Consider the following 20,827-nt stretch of genomic DNA (forward strand, 5'->3'; position numbering starts at 1 on the left):
ATCTCCATACAGACCACCATTAAGAGCTAGGAATGGTACCTCACTCATCAATCCCTAAACAAAATCACTGCCCCATTCTATAGATCAGAGGGCTGTACCCAATAAAAGGCAAGGAAAGTATTACAATGGAGATCAAAACAGAAACAGTCAATATTCAAACTGAAGATAATCCGTCAAGATTCACTTTGCATTGGGCTTCCCTGGTGGCGCAGTGGTTGGGAGTCCGCCTGCTGATGCAAGGGACACGAGTTCATGCCCCAGTGCGGGAGGATCCCACATGCCGCGGAGCGGCTGGGCCCGTGAGCCATGGCTGCTGAGCCTGCACGTCCGGAGTTTGTGCTCCGCAACGGGAGAGGCCACAGCAGTGAGAGGCCCGCGTACCGCAAAAAAAAAAAAAAAAAAAGAAAAAAAAGATTCACTTCACATTATCAATCTGAAATAAATCAGATAAAAATACTGTCATTATTTTAAGTATTCTTCCATTATGTTTAATATTTGTGCTTCAATATGTAAATAGTTAAAAGAAAGGAATAATTGTTGAAATATGAATAAAATTTATTTTTAATAACCTATGTATTCTGTAACAGACACAGAATGCAAATTTTTATTTAAAAAAATATTTGCAGTCCTCTTTTATTGTTAACATAACTGAGATACTTATTTTATACATTTAAATTATCTTGAGATTTGATAGCAGTATTTAGCTACAGTGTAGCCGAGAAATGAAAATATACAAAATAGTTTTAGGAACACATGTATTTTTACCTGTGGGTACATTATAAATCATACAAAGATACACATTTATTTTAAAATAAAGACTTTGAAAATGAAACCAGTTCATAAAATTTTTACCAAGTTATGACAAGAAATCTTTTATGCAAAAAAAATAAAAATTGAAGCAGAAATAACACTTTCAATTTAGTTTTCTAATGTCTTAAAAATCACATCAATTCTACAAATTGCTGTTTCTGAGGACAGAACTATAACTGTTCCCCTCCCATTTTTGTCATGCTTATAATAAAACATAAAAACTACTCTAAACATAACTGGAATTCTTACATTTTAAACCATTTTAATATAAATGATAGCAATTCAGATCATGTTTTACATTTCTACTTAAGTTTATATTGCACTAAAATTATTTTACGTGGAAGAACTAGTTGCTATGTCATAACATAATACTCGGAAACATTCTTTGACATTCACATCTATATTAATGGATATATTTCACAGTCCATTTAAATAAATTTTCTAGTATACATCAAATCATCTAACAAAAACAAATCTATAATGCTAACTTGTTTTGAGAGCAAAGATATTCAGTATTTACTATTACTGCCTTTGGGAAATACATTGACTTTTAAAAACACATTTAAATCACTCAGAAACTGGGAATGACATTTGAGCAATACCTGAAAATTCTTGACTTACTGATGAGTCTCTACACGGTTACTTTTTGAATACAACATTTATCAAAAAATGAAGAGAAAAAGTGTTTGTCCTTTTATCCAGTGGAGCAGAATTATGAGAAGAGAAATATTAAGAATAATACTTCAATGCTGGCTTCTAACCTATGTTTTATATAACTTAAAATTTCAGCTCTCATCATTCTGCTGCAATATAACCAAGACTGTTAATAATAATAATAATAATAACAATAACAGCAACCAACATTAGAGTCTTTGAAAATCATGATTACAATTAAAAGCTTGGAATAGCATGATAAAACTAATGGCAACTTTTTGAATCCCATTTTAAGTTAGTTCTATCCAAATAATACTTTAAAATGGTTTCAAATAACCTTACTGATTAGCCAGCATCAGCTTAGGATTTTTTTGCAATGTTCTAAGATATAACTTTTGGCGTAAAAGTATAGTAAGCACTTTTGATTTGTGATGAATAGAAAACTCAAGTACTAAAATACCAGTGGTTCCTGTGACAGGGTAAATATCCCCCTTCAAGTAATGTTCTCCCCAAATTAAATTAACATTTTATTTTTCCCTCTGAGAGTTTATTAAGGAAAAGAAATAACGATATTTTTTAATTGAGGTGAAAAAACTGCTTCATAAGTTCATATGTTGTAAAAGCCACTGCCTGAGAAGGAACGCAGCGAATGTAATTAAGAGATAAACCACGATATAATCCTTTGCGAATTCCATGGTGTCCATAGACATACTTCATAGTCTCCCGCATGGTACTGAAAGAGAATGGTTAAATGATGACACCTTTATGCCCAGTCACGAAGAGACAATTTCAGGATCCATAATAGCATTTTTAAAAGAAGCTAAAAATGCCATCTTGAGTAGCTTTTGGAAGGCAAGTGTTAAAACAAGCTAAAGGACTTCCCTGGTGGCACAGTGGTTAAGAATCCACCTGCCAATGCAGGGGACTCGGGTTCGATCCCTGGTCCGGAAGATACCACATGCTGCGGAACAACTAAGCCCATGCGCCACAACTACTGAGCCTGCACTCTAGAGCCCGAGAGCCACAACAACTGAAGCCCATGCACCTAGAGCCCATGCTCCGCAACAAGAGAAGCCATCGCAATGAGAAGCCCACGCACTGCAACAAAGAGTAGCCCCTGCTCACCACAACTAGAGAAAGCCCGCGCGCAGCAACAAAGACCCAATGCAGCCAAAAATAAATAAATTAATTAATTTAAAAAAAAAACCAAGCTAAAAATTCATAATAAAAGAGCAATTCATTCCAAACAAGTACAAGCATTATGCATAGAATTCCGGGGCTCATTAAGACAATGTATTTTGTTTGCATTATGTCTGTGACATTTACTAGCAACACTATTTCATAATAATATTTGAAATATTGATGTAGTCTTTTTAAAGGATATATGAGCAGTTGCCCTTTAAACTCTCAAGTTTCTGCTCAAGTTCTATGCTACAATGAGCAAATGGTTATAGAACTAAAGCTTGAAGGACTATCTCCCAGATTTCATCAATAAAGACTTTCTTGTTTCAGTGTTCTTTCCTTTCAAACCAACATTTTGGGCTTTGTCTTTCTCGTTCAATATGCAATGTAGACTGAAATATTCAAAAAATCTTTTGGGTGAATGAAGGCAATTCATGGTCCTGAATAAACATTCTGCTCTTCCCCTGAGGAACAACACATCACCAATCAAACAGAATGATTCGAAATCTCTACAGATTATAGAAAACTCTAGAGCTGTGCTATGCAATAGTGGTAGCCACTAGCCACATGTGGCTACTGAGTACATGAAATGTGGCAAGTCCAAATTTGAGATGTGCTGTGAGTGTAAAATACACCCTGGATTTCAAACACTTAGTGTTTTTTTTAAAAGGATGTAAAATACTGAAATGTTGAAGTGATAAATTTTAAATATATTGGTTTAAATAAAATATTTTAAAACAATTTCATCTGTTTCTTTTTATACTTTTTTAATGTGGTTAGGTTACTTTTTTAATGTGGTTAAATTACATATGTGGCTCACATCATATTTCTATTTAACAGAGCTGCTCTAAAATTAAATTTGTTTTTGTTTTTTTTTGGCCACAAGGCTTGTGGGATCTTAGTTCCCTGATCAGGGATCGAACCCTGGCCCCCACAGTGAAAGCACCGAGTCCTAACCACTGGACCACCAGGGAATTCCCTAAAATGAAAACTTTAACAGGAGGATTAGGACCTGATTAAATTCAGTTTACAAAGAATACTATGGGAGATAAAATGAAAGCTCTAGACTACTAGTGAGATCACAGTCCTATCTCCCTACTTACTATACACATTACATTTCCTAAAGAAATTGAACAATGACAAATGAAGAACTTACAGGCACTTTTCAAATTCTGGAAGAACAGTTCCTAACTGCATTCGCCGACGTGTTACATCAAATGGGTAGCTAAAAGAAGAAATAGAAGGACTTAAAAATGATTTTTAGTTTTCTACTCAGCAATTATTGAATACAAAGCCCTATGCATGCTAGGAAATAATGTGCTCCTATTTTCTTACTGTTTTGTCTAATCTGGGAGTCAGGATATAGGCATATGAATAAAATCAAATAACAATACAGAGATCTCCTTGCCTTTGCCTAAAAGGTTCCCTTGGGTTAAATGATTCTTCTCTTTCATCACCCAATATCAAGTTCTATTTATTCCCCCAAACCAAATTAAATGCCGCTTCCTGAGGAAATAGACAGGGTGCTTTCCATTGTATTCCTAAGGCAGGGTTTCTTAACTTTGGCACTATTGACATTTTGGGTTGGAAAATTCTTAGTTGTGGGAGCTGTCCTGGGCATTGTAGGGTGTTTAGGTAAATCCCTGGCTTCTACCCACTAGATGCCAGTAGCACACCCCCAGTTGTAACAACAAAAAATGTCTCCAGACATTAATAAACGTCCACTAGAGACAAAACCACCCCAGTTAAGAACCACTACCCTAAGAGTATTCAGCAAGCGCCCCTGTATACAGTAGGCCAACAAAAAATTCTCCTTAAGGGCTAAAATTAACAATACAGATAATTGCATTTAGAGGATAGAGAAAATTCTATGTGAAAAGATTGCCTGATTCTGCAACTATGTATGGTGACGAATGTTAACTAGACTTAATATCAAATCATTATGTTATATACCAGAAACTAATATGATATTGTATGTTAATTATACCTCAATTTAAAAAAATTTTTAAAGATTGTCTAAAATGAAATACACAAAAGTAATCTCTTAGGAGTGGGACCCCAGGTGATTTTTTTTTTTAATTACTTTTTTGGGGCTAATGTTGACTGCTTATGTTAGGTCTTGTGCTAAGCAATTTATGTACATTATCTCATTCCATCTTTACAACAACTGTGTGAAGTAGGTACTGTTATCTCAATATTAAGATAAGAAAGTTGAGTATTAGGGCTTCCCTGGTGGCACAGTGGTTGAGAATCTGCCTGCCAAGGCACACGGGTTCGAGCCCTGGTCTGGGAAGATCCCACATGCTGCGGAGCAACTGGGCCCGTGAGCCACAACTACTGAGCCTGCGCGTCTGGAGCCTGTGCTCCGTAAGGAGAGAGGCCGAGATAGTAAGAGGCCCGTGCACCATGATGAAGAGTGGCCCCCGCTCGCCGCAACTAGAGAAAGCCCTCGCACAGAAATGAAGACCCAACACAGCCAAAAATAAATAAATAAATAAATAAATTTATATTTAAAAAAAAAAGAAAATTGAGTCTTAGAGACATTTTCCATGTCATAAAGCTGCTTTCTACGTCCCTATTCAAAGCTCTCATTTATACATATATATATATACACACATATGTATATATACATACATACATATATATAATATATACATAAGTGATATATGACAAAAATAATTATATGCTTTTATATACATTTAAATTTACTATGAAATAATTATAATAAAAAAACCACCCATGTACCAACCAAACAGCTTAAGAAATAACATTACTAATAGATGAAGAGCTCTATGCATATAAGCAGCATCTCCATGAATTACCTTTTTTTTTTTTTTTGGCCCTGCTTCACGGCTTGCGGGATCTGATCTCCCCAACCAGGGATCCAACACATGCCCCCTGCAGTGAAAGTGAGGGGTCCTAACCACTGGACCACCAAGGAATTCCCCTCCATGAATTATCTTTTTTTTAATTTTTAAAATATTTATTTATTTATTTTTGGCTGTGTTGGGTCTTCGTTGCTGCATGCAGGCTTTCTCTGTTGTGGCGAGTGGGGGCTACTCTTCGTTGTGGTACGCGTGCTTCTCATTGTGGTGGCTTCTCTTGTTGTGGAGCACGGGCTCTAGGCGTGCGGGCTTCAGTAGTTGTGGCACATGGGCTCAGTAGTTGTGGCACGTGGGCTCAGTAGTTGTGGCGCACGGGCTTAGTTGCTCTGCAGCATGTGGGATCTTCCCGGACCAGGGCTCGAACCCATGTCCCCTGCCTTGGCAGGCAGATTCTTAACCACTGCGCCACCAGGGAAGTCCTGAATTATCTTTCAATGGGAGGTGGAGAGAGGAAAAAACTTTATGGGGAATAAAGGGACCAAAACCTCAACCTGAAGGATTCAGTTTCCAAGAAGGAAAAGATGTGTCTGGGTAGAAGGAATTGATTAACAAAGAGAAAGTAAGAAGACAAAGTACAAGGATCAGGACTAGGGAAATAACAATGGGAAAGAAAGAAAATAACATTCTAGGGCTTCCCTGGTGGCGCAGTGGTTGAGAGTCCGCCTGCCGATGCAGGGGACACAGGTTCGTGCCCCAGTCTGGGAAGATCCCACATGCCGCGGAGCGGCTGGGCCCGTGAGCCAGTCCACAACAGTGAGAGGTCCACGTACCGCAAAAAAAAAAGAAACATTCTAGGTAATGTTTTTAAGCAAAAAAATGACAAAAATATTTGGATATGTACAATGTGAAAAATGATCTCAAGGAATTATCAGGACTAGAAGATTAATGGTGATCAATAACAAATAGGAAAGTTGGGGGCCGAGGACACACATGAAAAAGAAGACAAGAAAGCAGTATATGAATTACAGAGCTTGAACTAAGGACAGAAGTCCAGGTAGAAACATCCAAGAGCTTGCTAGAGAAGTAATGAGAGTCAGCAATGAAGATTTAAATAGAATTAGTTATCTGTACAGAGGTGACCATTGAAACCATAAAGATAGATGAGCTATTCTGGGTGTTTACGGGAAGAGCAGAGGACCAAAGCCTGGCTAGGCCTTAAAAAAATCAGCACAGATAGGTAGGAGGAGGAAGACATGAATTAGCAAGATACCTGAAAAGGGAAAGTTGCCGCAACTAAGAGTTCTCATGTCACAACTAAAGATCCCGCATGCAGCACCAGAGATCCCGTGTGCCGCAACTAAGACCCAGAGCAGCCAAATAAATAAATAAATATTTAAAAAAAGAGTCAGTGGGTGTAGAATATAGCTTATGAAGTAAGTGGAAAAGAGAAGACAGATTTTAAAGATCTAAATTGGAAGTAAATAATGAAGAAAAGAGGCAGTAAAACCAAGAAAAGAATCAGAATAGCTAGAGGTAATAATGTCTCTGCAAATCAACAAGGTTCCACAGCCATGTTTCTAAAAGTAAACTACACACCTTTTTTTTTTTTAATATTTATTTATTTATTTGGCTGTGTCAGGTCTTAGTTGTGGCATACGGGATCACTCTTGACGCGTGCGGGATCTTTTAGTTGTGGCATTTGGGATCTTTAGTTGTGGCATGTGAACTCTTAGTTGCGGCATGTGGGATCTAGTTCCCTGACCAGGGATTGAACCCGGGCCCCCTGCATTGAGAGCACGGAGTCTTAGGCACGGGACCACCAGGGAAGTCCCTACACCTTTTTTCCTTTACTTTCAGTCTAGTATAATCTGCTCCCACACACAAGTATACTGAATCTGCCTTCACAAAAGTAATCCTTCGTTGTGAAATCTGATGAATACCTTACTTTTCAGTACTTATCTTACTTTGAGTTTTCTTTTTCCTTTGGATACTCTTTTTTTGAGCCTTTGTGACACTACTATTTCCTATTGTCTTCCTGTTTCTCAGGATACTCCTCAGTCACAGAGAGCTTCCCTTCCTCCTGTTCCTGAAAAGTTCCTGCTTCTTAGTATTCCAGCCTTTTTTTATCTCATCTATCCAATCTCTCTTGGTCTACAGAAATTCTCTAAAGCCAACTTTCCAATTACACTTTCCATCTAATTTATCTATGTCCCTAATACATTTATATTAATATAAAACTCCTTTGCATTGCTACTGTCTTAATAAGAGTATAGGCTTCTTGGGACTTCCCTGGTGGCACAGTGGTTGAGAATCCTCCTGCCAATGCGGGGACGTGGGTTCAAGCCCTGGTCCGGGAAGATCCCACATGCCGCCGAGCAACTAAGCCTGTGAGCCACAACTACTGAAACCTGTGAGCCTAGTGCCTGTGCTCCGCAACAAGAAAAGCCACCACAATGAGAAGCCCCCACACCGCAACAAAGAGTAGCCCCGACTCGCTGCAACTAGAGAAAGCCTGCACGCAGCAACAAAGACCCAAAGCAGCCAAAAAAAAAAAAAAAAGAGTATAGGCTTCTTTCTTGAGGCAATACTTTTGTTTTTCCTTCAGTGAAACTCCCAATGCCTAGCATACTGACTGGCACAAAGTAGGCCTTCAAGATTTAGTGCAAGAGAAGTTGTACCTACACACATACACACACACACACACACACAATAAATGGCTCAAATTTCAGAAAACTCATACAGGCAATTCATGAGGAAATATGGGTGAAAACTATAGTGTTTCTTTTTCCTTTCTTTTAAAATCCACAGAAATTGAATAGGTTCAAACTAATTTGGTCAATTTGGCACGAAGTTATTTATAATATGCTTAAAGTGCAGGCACTTTGGAAAAAATGTATTAAATTAATATTTATATTTTGCAAGGGATCCTGTGTTTTATTAATCTATTAGAAAAAATAAGACAACTAACTAATGCTAAAAATCAGTATTGGATAAATGTAATTTGACTTAATTAAGTTGATGAAGAAACTTACGATATTGTCTGTGCTATTGCTCCAGCAACACCTCCACAAAGTAAGTTTATGTGAGTTTTCAAAACTAAGACATTAGGATTGTCTGATGAAGGTCTGCCAAGAAGGGTAGGAGCATGGGAAAGCCCAACACTCTTTAAGGTACCAAAAGTAAAAAATGAAACACCTGAAAAACAAAATATAAATTCACCACGATGCTTAACAGAATGTGAGCTGTGAGAATACACCATTCTTACATAATAACCAATTAACTCAAGGGACTAACTATGCATTTCCTGATTTCCAATGTTTGGCTTAACCTAAGATAAAAAGATTTAATTAATGTTTACAAATAACTTAAAGATAACAAAATTACCACCTATAAAAAATTATACACTGTTTTTTCACACACTAACATAATGTTCAGTTCACTGAATAAAGGTAGTAGTTGAGTATAATGCCACCTTATACATGAATAGAATTGAACAGTTTTCCAAGGTTTTACATAAGTAAAAGTTAAATTAATGGTTAGTAACCTTAAGTAAACATGACATATTTACAATAACAATGATGGTGATAATGTAAGGTAGAGGCAAGAAATTCAAAAGTGATAAAGCATTGTTATTTCAATTCAGTGTCTAATGCTGTCTTCGAGGAAGAGTTATGACAATGAGAGAGACACTCACCAGACACATGGAATCTAATGAATACTGAATTAAGTTACTGATAATGTGCAGCTGGTGCTGACTGAATATTTACACCATTTTATAATAAAAGGATTAAAGTCATACATTAAAAAAATTAACAGAACTCAAGTATACTTATTAACTAAACATTACTCAAGACATCTTGCTATCTACTGAATTTAAAAAACGTATTGAAAAAGATACTTGATTCTTTTTTTTTTTTTTAATTTATTTATTATTATTTTTTAAATTTATTTTTGGCTGTTGGGTCTTTGTTGCTGCATGTGGTTTTTCTCTAGTTGCGGCGTGCGAGCTTCTCATTGCGGTGGCTTCTCTTTTTGCGCAGCACGGGCTCTAGGCACACAGGCTTCAGTAGTTGTGGCACGTGGGCTCAGTACTTGTGGCTCTCGGGCTCTAGAGCGCAGGCTCAGTAGTTGTGGCCCATGGGCTTAGTAGCTCCGTGGCATGTGGGATCTTCCCAGACCAGGGCTAGAACCCGTGTCCCCTGCATTGGCAGGTGGATTCTCAACCACTGCACCACCAGAGAAGTCCCGATACTTGATTCTTAAGAACAAATAAGCACTAACAAAAATTCAGTCTAGGATAACACCTCAATATATGCATTTATTCTTTGTATTAAATTGTTAGGATCTTATAGTATTTTATAACGATGCTATACAACTTTAGAATATTCATACACTTTTTCTTAAAGAAGTGGTTTTTATTTTTTAATCTTTCATTTTATTTTTATTTATTTATTTTTGGCTGCATTGGGTCTTTGTCACTGCACGCGGGCCTTCTCTAGATGCGGTGAGTGGGGGCTACTCTTTGTTGCGATGCGCAGGCTTCTCATTGCAGTGGCTTCTCCTGTTGCAGAGCACGGGCTCTAGGCACGCGTGCCCCAGCAGTTGTGGCACATGAGCTAAGTAGTTGTGGCTCGTGGGCTCTAGAGCACAGGCTCAGTAGTTATGGCACACGGGCTTAGCTGCTCCGCAGCGTGTAGGATCCTCCCAGAGCAGGGCTCCAACCCGTGTCCCCTGCATTGGCAGGCGGATTCCCAACCACTGCGCCACCAGGGAAGTCCCCATACTTTTTTTTTTTTTTTTTTTTTTGCGGTATGCGGGCCTCTCACTGCTGGGGCCCCTCCCGTTGCGGAGCACAGGCTCTGGACGCGCAGGCTCAGCGGCCATGGCTCACGGGCCCAGCCGCTCCACGGCATGTGGGATCCTCCCGGACCGGGGCACGAACCTGTGGCCCCTGCATCGGCAGGCGGATTCTCAACCACTGCGCCACCAGGGAAGCCTGACTCTACGTTTTGATGGCAATAGCAGCCAAGCCATTGAGACAGATCCCGCCACTGGGCCTACAGAAGATGGAATCATTGGGTCAGAAACTCAGAGGTTAAGATCAAGTAATGGACTCATAATTAAAGACCACTCAAAAAAAGCCACAAGAAATAAAACAAACAACGAACTAACTAACTAAATAAAGACCATCAAGCATAGGAGGAAGCAAATAAACATATATTTATAAAATATTGGGGGGGTCTAAGGATTCAGAAAAATAAGCAAACAAGATAAGAAAGGAATAAAAAGAAACGTAAAAAGAAAAACAGGGCTTCCCTGGTGGTGCAGTGGTTAAGAATCTGCCTGCCAATGCAGGGGACATGGGTTTGAGCCCTGGTCCTGGAAGATCTCACATGCTGCAGAGCAGCTAAGCCCGTGTGCCACAACTACTGAGCATGCACTCTTGAGCCCGTGAACCACAACTACTGAGCCTGCGTGCCACAAGTACTGAAGCCCGCGCGCCTAGAGCCCAAGCTCCGCAACAACAGAAGCCACCACGAGAAGCCCACACACTGCAAGGAAGAGTAGCCCCTGCTTGCTGCAACTAGAGAAAGCCGGCGTGCAGCAACGAAGGCCCAATGCAGCCAAAAATAAATAAATAAAACACATAAATTTATTAAAAAGAATAAAAAAATGAAAAACAAGTGGAAATCAAAGCAAGGTAAAGAAACAAGTCCAAATATATCAATAATCACAATAACCATTAAGTATACTAACTGTCAATTAAAAGATTTCACTGACCAGATTAAAGAAATACCCAGCTATATATATATAATGACTACAAAATAAATACCTAAAACAAAAACATGACAAAGTAGAAAATGAAAGAATGAAAAAAGATATCCCAGGCAAATATTAACTTGGATCTGGGCAAAAAAAAAATTATGAATGGGGGAATTTGAACAATGACAATATACTAGATGATATTAAGAAAGTTTCATAATGGTAAGACAAATACCATAAGATATTACTTATATGTGGAATATAAAATATGACACAGGGCTTCCCTGGTGGCGCAGTGGTTGAGAGTCCGCCTGCCGATGCAAGGAATACGGGTTCGTGCCCCAGTCTGGGAAGATCCCACATGCCGTGGAGTGGCTGGGCCTGTGAGCCATGGCTGCTGAGCCTGCGTGTCCAGAGCCTGTGCTCCGCAACGGGAGAGGCCACAACAGTGAGAGGCCCGCGTACCACAAAAATAAATAAATAAATAAATAAATAAATAAATAAAATAAAATATGACACAAATGAGCCTATCTATGAAACAGAAACAGAATCATGAACATAGAGGACAGACTGGTGGTTGCCAAGGGGGAGAGGGCTGGGGGAGGGACGGAATGGGAGGTTGGGGTGAGCAGATGTAAGCTTTTATATATAGAATGGATAAACAACAAGATCCTACTGCCTAGCACAGAGAACTGTATTTAATATCTTATGATAAACCACAATGGAAAAGAATATATATATAAAAAAAAAGAATGTTGGGTTTCCCTAGTGGCGCAGTGGTTAAGGGTCCGCTTGCCAATGCAGGGGACACGGGTTCAAGCTCTGGTCTGGGAAGATCCCACATGCTGCGGAGTAACTAAGCCCGTATGCCACAACTACTGAGCCTGCGCTCTAGAGCCCACGAGCCTCAACTACTGAAGCCCACGTGCCACAACTACTGAAGCCCGCGCGCCTAGATCCCGTGCTCTGTAACAAGAGACGCCATTGCAATGAGAAGCCCACGCACTGCAACGAAGAGCAGCCCCTGCTCACTGCAACTAGAGAAAGCACGCACACAGCAATGAAGACCCAACGCAGCCAAAAATAAATAAATAAAATAAATAAATTTATAAAATCAGTAACGAGCCAAAATGCCAAGTATCATCACTTTTATCGACTGCTGCACTGTAGGTCCTTAGCTGGTACAGTAAGATAAGATAAACATAAATAGACAAAGAAATAAGGATTTGAACAGAAGTAAGAAATATGATGTTATTTGCACAGGATGTGATGGTTCACACAGAAAATCCAAAGCATTTACAAGTAACATGGTAGCTGGCTATCATATCAACAAGTAGAATAATGGCTAGCTATAAAATCATATAAAAATTAAATCAAGCAATAAACTGAAAATGTAATTTTCTAAAAGACACAACAAAACTTATAAGGTGTCTATGAATATATCTATCAAAAATGTCCAAGATCTGTATGCAATTTCATTCAGAATTCCAGCAAGGATTTTTGCGCAACATCAAAAAGTGATTCTAAAATGCACATGGAATAGCAAGATATCTACAGTCCTTACATTCCTGAAAAAAAGGAGCAAGGGCCTTGTCCTACCAAATATAAAGGCTTACTATAAAACTGCATTCTATTATTGTTTTAAGAACTAGCACTACAGATCACCGGGGAAAGGAGAAATTAATCAATGACTATCCTTAGGGAGGAAAAAAAGTAATTCTGGACAGATTAGGGGCTTAAATATAAAATGCTAAACTTTAAAATCATTCCTACAAGAAAATGAAAAACGAAGATTTTGCCAAATTTAAAACATACCTGCATATGGAGCCATTCCTAATATAGTAGGCATCAAGCCTCTGTAAAATCCAAGGAAACCACCTTCCTTTTGAGTGAAGAAAAATTAGAAGTGAAATTACACTGGGCTTATTATGATAAATGCAAAAGAACAAAAGCAAACATTATATAGGAAAAATTATTCTGGACCCACACTGAAACACAGATGTGTTTTCACAATTATGATTAGTATCAGTAATGATAAGTAAAATAATAACTATTCAAAACAATGACATTCAAAACACTTGCCTAAATATAAAAGGACATGTTATAGACAAGAAAAGCAAAAATGAAATACCTTTGCATAAATTGTTTTGAATGCATGAATAATTCCCGTATAAGTGTGTTCCCCTTTCACCTGGAATGCTAGGCGTACTCTAACCATATCAAGAGGGTAAGTACAGATAACTGCTGTCATACCTGAAAAGAAAGCAGAGATTTAAATGTATAAGAATCATATATTATGTGTGTGTGTGTGTATATATATATATATATATATATATATACCTTCCCTATCATTAGTAATGCTCTCAAATTATACAGTAATGATGAAAATCCAATGAAATCAAAGTAATATTACTGACAGAATTATACCATAATATTATCAGCTGAAACACTTGTAAGTAAAAGGGTCAGTTTGTAAAGTCTTTTCAAGTTCTTCCCACTGTGACGTTATAATGTTGGCACCAAAATAGTGCAGTGTTAGCGGATCATGTTAGCATTTTTAAAATCCTATTACTTGCCTATTCACAGGTAAAATATCAGAAAAGAAAAACTGACTATCTCCAAAGCACTAGGCAGGATATTTGACTTTTTCCTTTTTTTCTCTAATCCTAAAATGGAGAGATGCTTAACCTACCTAAGGAATTCTTTTAAAAACAAAATAAAGGCATTTTTTAAAAAAATTCAAAGCATGGTCACTATTTTCTTTTTAAAATTTAGGTAAGGGTAATTCCCTGGTGGTCCAGTGGTTAGGAAGGACTCCATGCTCTCACTGTCAAGGGCCTGGGTTCAATCTCTGGTCGGGGAACTAAGATCCTGCCAGCAGAGCAGCTAGGCCAAAAAAACCCAAACAAACAGGAATTCTGATAAATAAATAAATAAAATTTACATAAATTTGTTACTGACTAAACATAATAAAAACATAAATGTCCAAGGTCATAGAAACAATTTATTTTAGGAATAAAATCTCCTGATAAACAAATTTAGTATTAAGTTCTAGATTTTCATCAATATATGATTTCAAATTCCATAAACTATCCAGGTGAATTTTTAAAAAATATTTATTTATTTATTTATTTTTGGCTGCGTTGGGTATTCGTTGCTGTGCAGGGGCTTTCTCCAGTTGCCGTGTGCAGGGGCTACTCTTCGTTGCGGTGCACGGGCTTCTCATTGCGGTGGCTTCTCTCTTTTTTTTTTTGCAGTACACGGGCCTCTCACTGTTGTGGCCTCTCCCGTTGCGGAGCACAGGCTCCGGACGTGCAGGCTCAGCGGCCGTGGCTCAGGGGCCTAGCCGCTCCGCGGCATGTGGGATCTTTGCGGACTGGGGCATAAACCCGTGTCCCCTGCATCGGCAGGTGGATTCTCAACCACTGCACCACCAGGGAAGTCCCCCAGCTGAATTTTTATTTGCATCTTTTTTACTGAGGTATAGTTATGTATCAGTTATTTTTAAAATTAAAAATAATCTTCTATTTTTGTAAAGTACCAAAGAAACATATGCTCAAGATAAAAAAAATTAGAAAATAAAGACAATCAAAAAATTTTAAATAAACATATTCATCCTCCAGTAATAACCACCTAAATATATAATATTACAAACCTTTTATACAGGGGCATTTACACACATCTAAACACATACACACATTTAAAACATGACAATGGGTTTCCCTGGTGGCACCGTGGTTAAGAATCCACCTGCCAACGCAGGGGACACGGGTTTGAGCCCTGGTCCGGGAAGATCCCACATGCTGCAGAGCAACTAAGCCCGTGCGCCACAACTACTGAGCCTGCACTCTTGAGCCCGTGAGCCGAAACTGCTGAGCCTGTGTGCCACAACTACTGAAGTCCACATGCCTAGAGTTCATGCTCTGCCAACAACAGAAGCCACCACAAAGAGAAGCCTGCACACCACAATGAAGAGTAGCCCCTGCTCACCGCAACCAGTGAAAAGCCCACGTGCAGCAACGAAGACCCAATGCAGCCAAAAATAAATAAATAAAATAAAATAAATTTATTTTTTAAAAAACATGATAATGGTGTAATTCTATTTTGTAGTCAATTTTTCCTACTTTACATTATATTGTGAACATTTTTCCACATGAGAAAAACGTTACCTGGATGTACTATAATTTATTTAAACAATCCTCTTAGACATTTAGGTTGTCTCCATTATTTGCTACATGATATTGTAATAGTAAACAGTGCTTTGATGAACGTCCTTATAACAAAATATTTCATTATGGATAAATTCCTAAAATAAAATTATTACAATGCATAAGGCTTTCAATAGAAATTGACTTTCAGAATGATTGTGCTGATTTATAATGTTATCCGTTAGAATATAAGTCCTATTTCTCTAACTTATCAGAAGTATTAGATAATTATTAGACAAGCAGAATATTCAATTATTAGATAATTTTTCCAACACTGGATGGGCAAAAAAACACTGTGTTATTTTGGTTTGTTTCTCATATGACATTCTTTTTCTTTTTTGGGGGGGGCAGTTTTATAACTTTCTTTGACCATCAGTGGTCAGTTCCCTTCCACATCAGCTGTGTAGATTTCTGAGAGTGGTGACAGATTTTTGAAAGTGGTTACCTCCTTGGTACATAGGTAACCAACATATAGAGCTTGTTTGGTGAATCTTCATCATCATTATGTTTTCTGGACAACTGCACACAGATATGGTAGGGGATATTCCTCATATCTTTGGCCCAGACAGCTTTGTTAAACATAGTGTCAATGAGCACATTGGGAGTTCCCATCTCCTTGCTGGCCAATTTCTGGATCTCTTTGAGTACCTGAGGGGCACACACTTGAAGTCCACTCCAGGGATGTGCTTGTGAATGTTAGTGGTGAGTTAGTGGTGAGCAGATCGACACTTCGTCTCACCACCCTTCTTTGCAGGAGCCATCCTGCCAGACCCAGGTTGGAAAGGAAGAGCGTGAGGTATTGTCTCTGTATTTTCTCTGTAGGCTTTTAACATGATAATTTCATCTTTTTATTAGTCTTACCAAATGAAAATATAATTTTTTGCCACAATTTTGGCCTACAATAGCATACTAGGCATATAAAAGTGGCAATTTAAGTGATTTCTGTATTCTTAACCTAATTTAACTTTTTGGTTTTAATTTTTTTGACATTTTATTATTATTACTATTATTATTATTATTATTATTATTATTATTATTATTTTGGCTGTACCACATGGCTTGTGGGATCTTAGTTCCCTCTCCAGGGATCGAACCTGTGCCCCCTGCAGTGGAAGCACAGAGTCCTAACCACTGGACTGCCAAGGAATTCCCAGTGTTAAATTTTTAGTATTTGTTTAATATTATTTAAATAGACCTGAGATACCTTACCCCATTTACTTAGCAAATGCTGCTGTAACTTGCATCCATTTTTATTAGCCCAAACTTAAATCTATACTAATTTTCAGAGCTTCTGCCACTCTCCCAAAAATCTAAATCAGTTCGCCACTCCTTATACATGGATTAGAAAACAATGTTCTTTATGTTATTATCTAGGTATCTCTCACGGCATCTCTACCTGGGTGATTATAACATTATCTCTGAGCTAAAAATCTACACAGCTAATATACTGTTAATACTTTAATGCAAACACATGCAACCCCTCATTCTCTTTTTCCCCCCTTAGTTCTCTCTTGAGAATGACCTCAATTCCTTTAGACAATGAGCAGCAAGTCAGTTTGAATATGTTTAATTTTAAAAGCAAGGAATACTTTGTATCAAGATTAGCCTAATGGTACTCAGAACAGGTTAGACTCATAGAAGAAAGGCTGATTTATGATTAACTTATCTGTGATTTAGCTGTAAGTGATATTTTAAACCTTCCTTTTTTTAGTTTGCACATAACAATAAAGACTGTCTACTATGTGCCAAGCACACCATACCAGGCACTTTACAAATACCACCTCTAATCCTCACATACCAAGTACCACCAACAATCCTACAAGGTAGAAAATTGAGGCTCAAAGTAGTTAAGTGAGTTGACTAAATTCACAGTTTCTGTATCACAGAGTAGAATTTGAGACTAAATTTTCTGGCTCATATCACAACATATACTGCCTTCCCTGTAATCTTCTTTTCACAAACATTTACTTAGTACTTTCTAAACTTAAATTTTTAGTTCAGAAATTCCATCAGTTCAGTGATTAGAAATGTCAGTCCCTCATTTCAGCCAATTTGATTTTGAGCTGTTCAGCTGAGCCATTTGTTTTCAAGCTATTCATTTTCAAACTATTTAACTTGTTTTTTATCTACTGGTATTCCAAGCAGCCATGTCTGGCAGCCAAGGCAGTGACTCTTCTAAATGGCCTCTTTGAAGCTGAATCTAAACTAATACAGTACAAATGTGATGTTCCTAAGACAAGGTTTGGCAATAATATCACATTTAAGTCACACCAAATACCTTATTATCCAGATATTTATAAAACTACATATTGCGCAGCTTGGTTTAATTTTTTGCAGCTTGTGCTAAATATTTTGCAAGGGAAAATTTTACAAAATAAAATGAGGAGAGATTATCTATAAACTAGTTCCATGTTTATTGAAAAGGAGTTTAACAAATATAGAAAAGAATCAGAAGGCTGACCATTTTAAGGCTTGATCATCCTGACACAATTTGAACATCAGATTTTGCTAGGATTTGCCCAGATCATCACTACTCATTTTATTTTTTTATGCTTCTGTACATTTTTACAACTCCCATATTTTTTTTCTACTCCCTATCTGGATCACTTTTGTCTTGCCTCTCCTATTTGTTCTCCCTGACTCCATTTATTTCTTCTTTCCTCTCACATGCTCCAAGCCTTCTCATTGTCTTCTTACTGGTTTCAAGTGGCTTAACATGAAATAACTGAATTAACGAAGTGATCAAAACAGTAAATTGGTAGAAAATGAGGACATCCAGAAATTTCTAAAGGTAAGGGAGGCATTCGTTTAAAAGCTGTAAGACCATGAGTCAGGCTGAGGAACTGGCATAACCTAATTGTACATCAGAGAATGGTAAAAATAATGCCAATGATTACTATAATGCTAAACTGATGATCTAGTTTTACAATTTTTCGGCCAGTTTACTTCACTATGTTTTTATATGGTATATTTCTTTTGAATTTGAGCAATCAAATCTTCCTAAAGAAAAACAAAACCTTTTAACCAGGATGTTTAAAACTTACAAAGTTTTTTGTTGTTGCTGTTGTTCACTATTTGTAAAAGCAACTCAGTGATTTAAATGTAATTTTAAAATTTAGAATTTAGCAAGAAGATTTTTAATAATTTTGTACTCCGATAAATCTTGAAAACTCCTTAAGATTTTAAATGTTTATTTATCCTTGGAATAAGTGGGAGGTGAGAACTATTCTTCTGATAGTCATATTTTACCCTTCACTCTAAGTATAAAATTATGAAGCCCTCTACAGGCTGGATTTAGACTTTCAAAAGCCGTAAAAGTCTAAAAGCCCTAAATACAGAAAAGATTATGACATCTTATATTGTTCAAATGAAAAACAATAATGCATTGTAAAGTAAGTTTGAGGATATCCAACTAAGTTCTTTTTTTAAAACATTTATTTATTTATTTGGCTGCACTGGGTCTTAGTTGCAGCATGCGGGATCTTTTAGTTGCGGCATGCAGGTTCTTTAGTTGCAGCATGTGGGATCTAGTTCCCTGACCAGAAATCAAACCCCTGCCCCCTGCACTGGGAGCGCAGAGTCTTAGCCACTGGACCACCAGGGAAGTCCCTCCAACCAAGTTCTGATTCACTTCCTGATGACTGTGTCAATGCTTTTTAAAAATACCACATCATTAAGTTACTTTTTCTCCACACTCTCTCCAGAATTTATTATTTGTAGACTTTTTGATAATAGCCATTCTGACTGGTGTGAGGTGATACCTCATTGTGGTTTTGATTTGCGATTCTCTAATAATTAGCGATGTTCAGCATCTTTTCATTTGCCTGTTGGCCATCTGGATGTCTTCTTTGGAGAAATGTCTATTTAGGTCTTCTGCCCATTTTTTGATTGGGCTGTTCATTTTCTGAGGATTAAGGAATTCAAGTGGCTGGCTCAAGAAATGTAACAAGCCGCTGGCATGAAAAGTTTAATAACATTCCCCCATACTTATGGAGGACCTCAGATCTTTCAGAATGTTTTCACAGAATTCTTTACTCTGACCCTCAGAACAACTAGGAAAGAAAGCGAGTTGCGCAATCATAAGTTCTACTTTAACAAATGGATAAATGAATTATGGAAGGCTCAGATGACCTGCCCATAGTCAAAGGACATGTATGTAATGGAGGCCAGCCACGATCCCAGGCAGTTAAGTGTTCTGTCCATTTGACCTCCCAGCCTTATGCCAAGCACTAAACTAGAGTAGACCAGAAATGGCCACAAGCAGAACTCAGCTCATTGCTTCTGGTTTCTGACAACTTCCTTCTTTGTCCTCTTCTCTATCCTGTCACTCTTAGTTTCATAGGAACTGGCAGATCAAGATTTATTTCAAACAAGTGAAACATACAGAAAGAAAGGAGAAGGCCTTCCTTAAATATACAAACCTTGATTCTCAGTCTCTAGTTTTTCCTTTTTGAATGACTGAGATTCAACATGTACTGGATTGTAGTTGTAGGATGAGGGAAAAGGTTGAAGTTCAAAAAAGCTTTAAAATAAGCTCTGTTGAAATGATCATGAAAAACATACCATTTTTAATTTTGGCAAATATAAAATTTCCAAACTTATGTTCAAAGACCACCAGAGGTACAGAAGCAAAGATACCAGATATAAATAAAATTAACCAGAACATTTATTTCAACTGTTTAAAATCATAAAAGCAAAATGTAAATTATAATTACTTAAACATGGTAATAAAAAGAGAAATATTGGTTAATGGAAGCACTAGTCTTATCTACAATAGCTAGAATTTTTTTAAACTCTTTTCTTTAAAAATTAAAATTTATACTTTAAGTTCCTTTGGTTTATTATTATTTTCTAGTGTATATTGAAAGCTTGATGTTAACACGTCTTTCATTTCAGAAATATGAAGCTAAAAGCACCATTTGAACACACTAGTCAAGAAATAATCAAGTGCCATGAAAAGGAAATAATACAAAGTCTTTAGGATTTTACTCATATTCATAATCCTACTTCATCTTTCCTACAACCCTAAAAGAAAGAATTTGACCTGTCACTTATAAAATCAAATTTAAGAGACAAAAAAATTTTTAAGTGATGTAAGAAATAATAAATTTTAAGATTTGGAAACTTTACTAAAATTTTCCTTCTGTAAAATGAGAGATAATCATAGCACTTTCCTCACAGTATCTTTCTGTGAACTACATGTCAAGTACTCAAAGATTACATGGCAAGTGCTCAGGTCTGTGAAGGGTACAAAGCAAGTGAACAATACATGCTAGCTAATGTTACTCACCGGCACTACCATGCCAGTGTAAAATACTAAAATATTTCTATAGCAGTTGACAAATAGCTGTTGCTCCAGCTTCCAAGATCTCCCACATCATGACT

General features: G+C 37.4%; 1 protein-coding gene across 4 annotated transcripts in view; it reads right to left on the minus strand.

The window, feature by feature from the left end:
• SLC25A16 (solute carrier family 25 member 16) overlaps positions 1–20,827 on the minus strand; it is a 94,163-nt gene that overhangs the window by 58,755 nt on the left and 14,581 nt on the right. The window contains exons 5-9 of one of the 4 annotated variants that reach the window (XM_082603009.1): positions 13,366–13,487; positions 13,050–13,116; positions 8,504–8,666; positions 3,803–3,871; positions 631–2,197 (exon numbers count right to left, since the gene is read on the minus strand). In XM_082603009.1, the coding sequence (XP_082459135.1) occupies positions 2,041–2,197; positions 3,803–3,871; positions 8,504–8,666; positions 13,050–13,116; positions 13,366–13,487 (578 nt within the window). In that variant the 3' untranslated portion in view covers positions 631–2,040. Of the gene's footprint in view, positions 1–630; positions 2,226–2,256; positions 3,111–3,802; positions 3,872–8,503; positions 8,667–13,049; positions 13,117–13,365; positions 13,488–20,827 lie in introns of those variants that run through there. The other 3 variants (XM_082603011.1, XM_082603010.1, XM_082603008.1) reach the window with 3 other exon arrangements.

The sequence above is a fragment of the Mesoplodon mirus genome (assembly GCF_964341445.2).
Source record: "Mesoplodon mirus genome assembly, chromosome: 2".
Classification (NCBI taxonomy): domain Eukaryota; kingdom Metazoa; phylum Chordata; class Mammalia; order Artiodactyla; family Ziphiidae; genus Mesoplodon; species Mesoplodon mirus.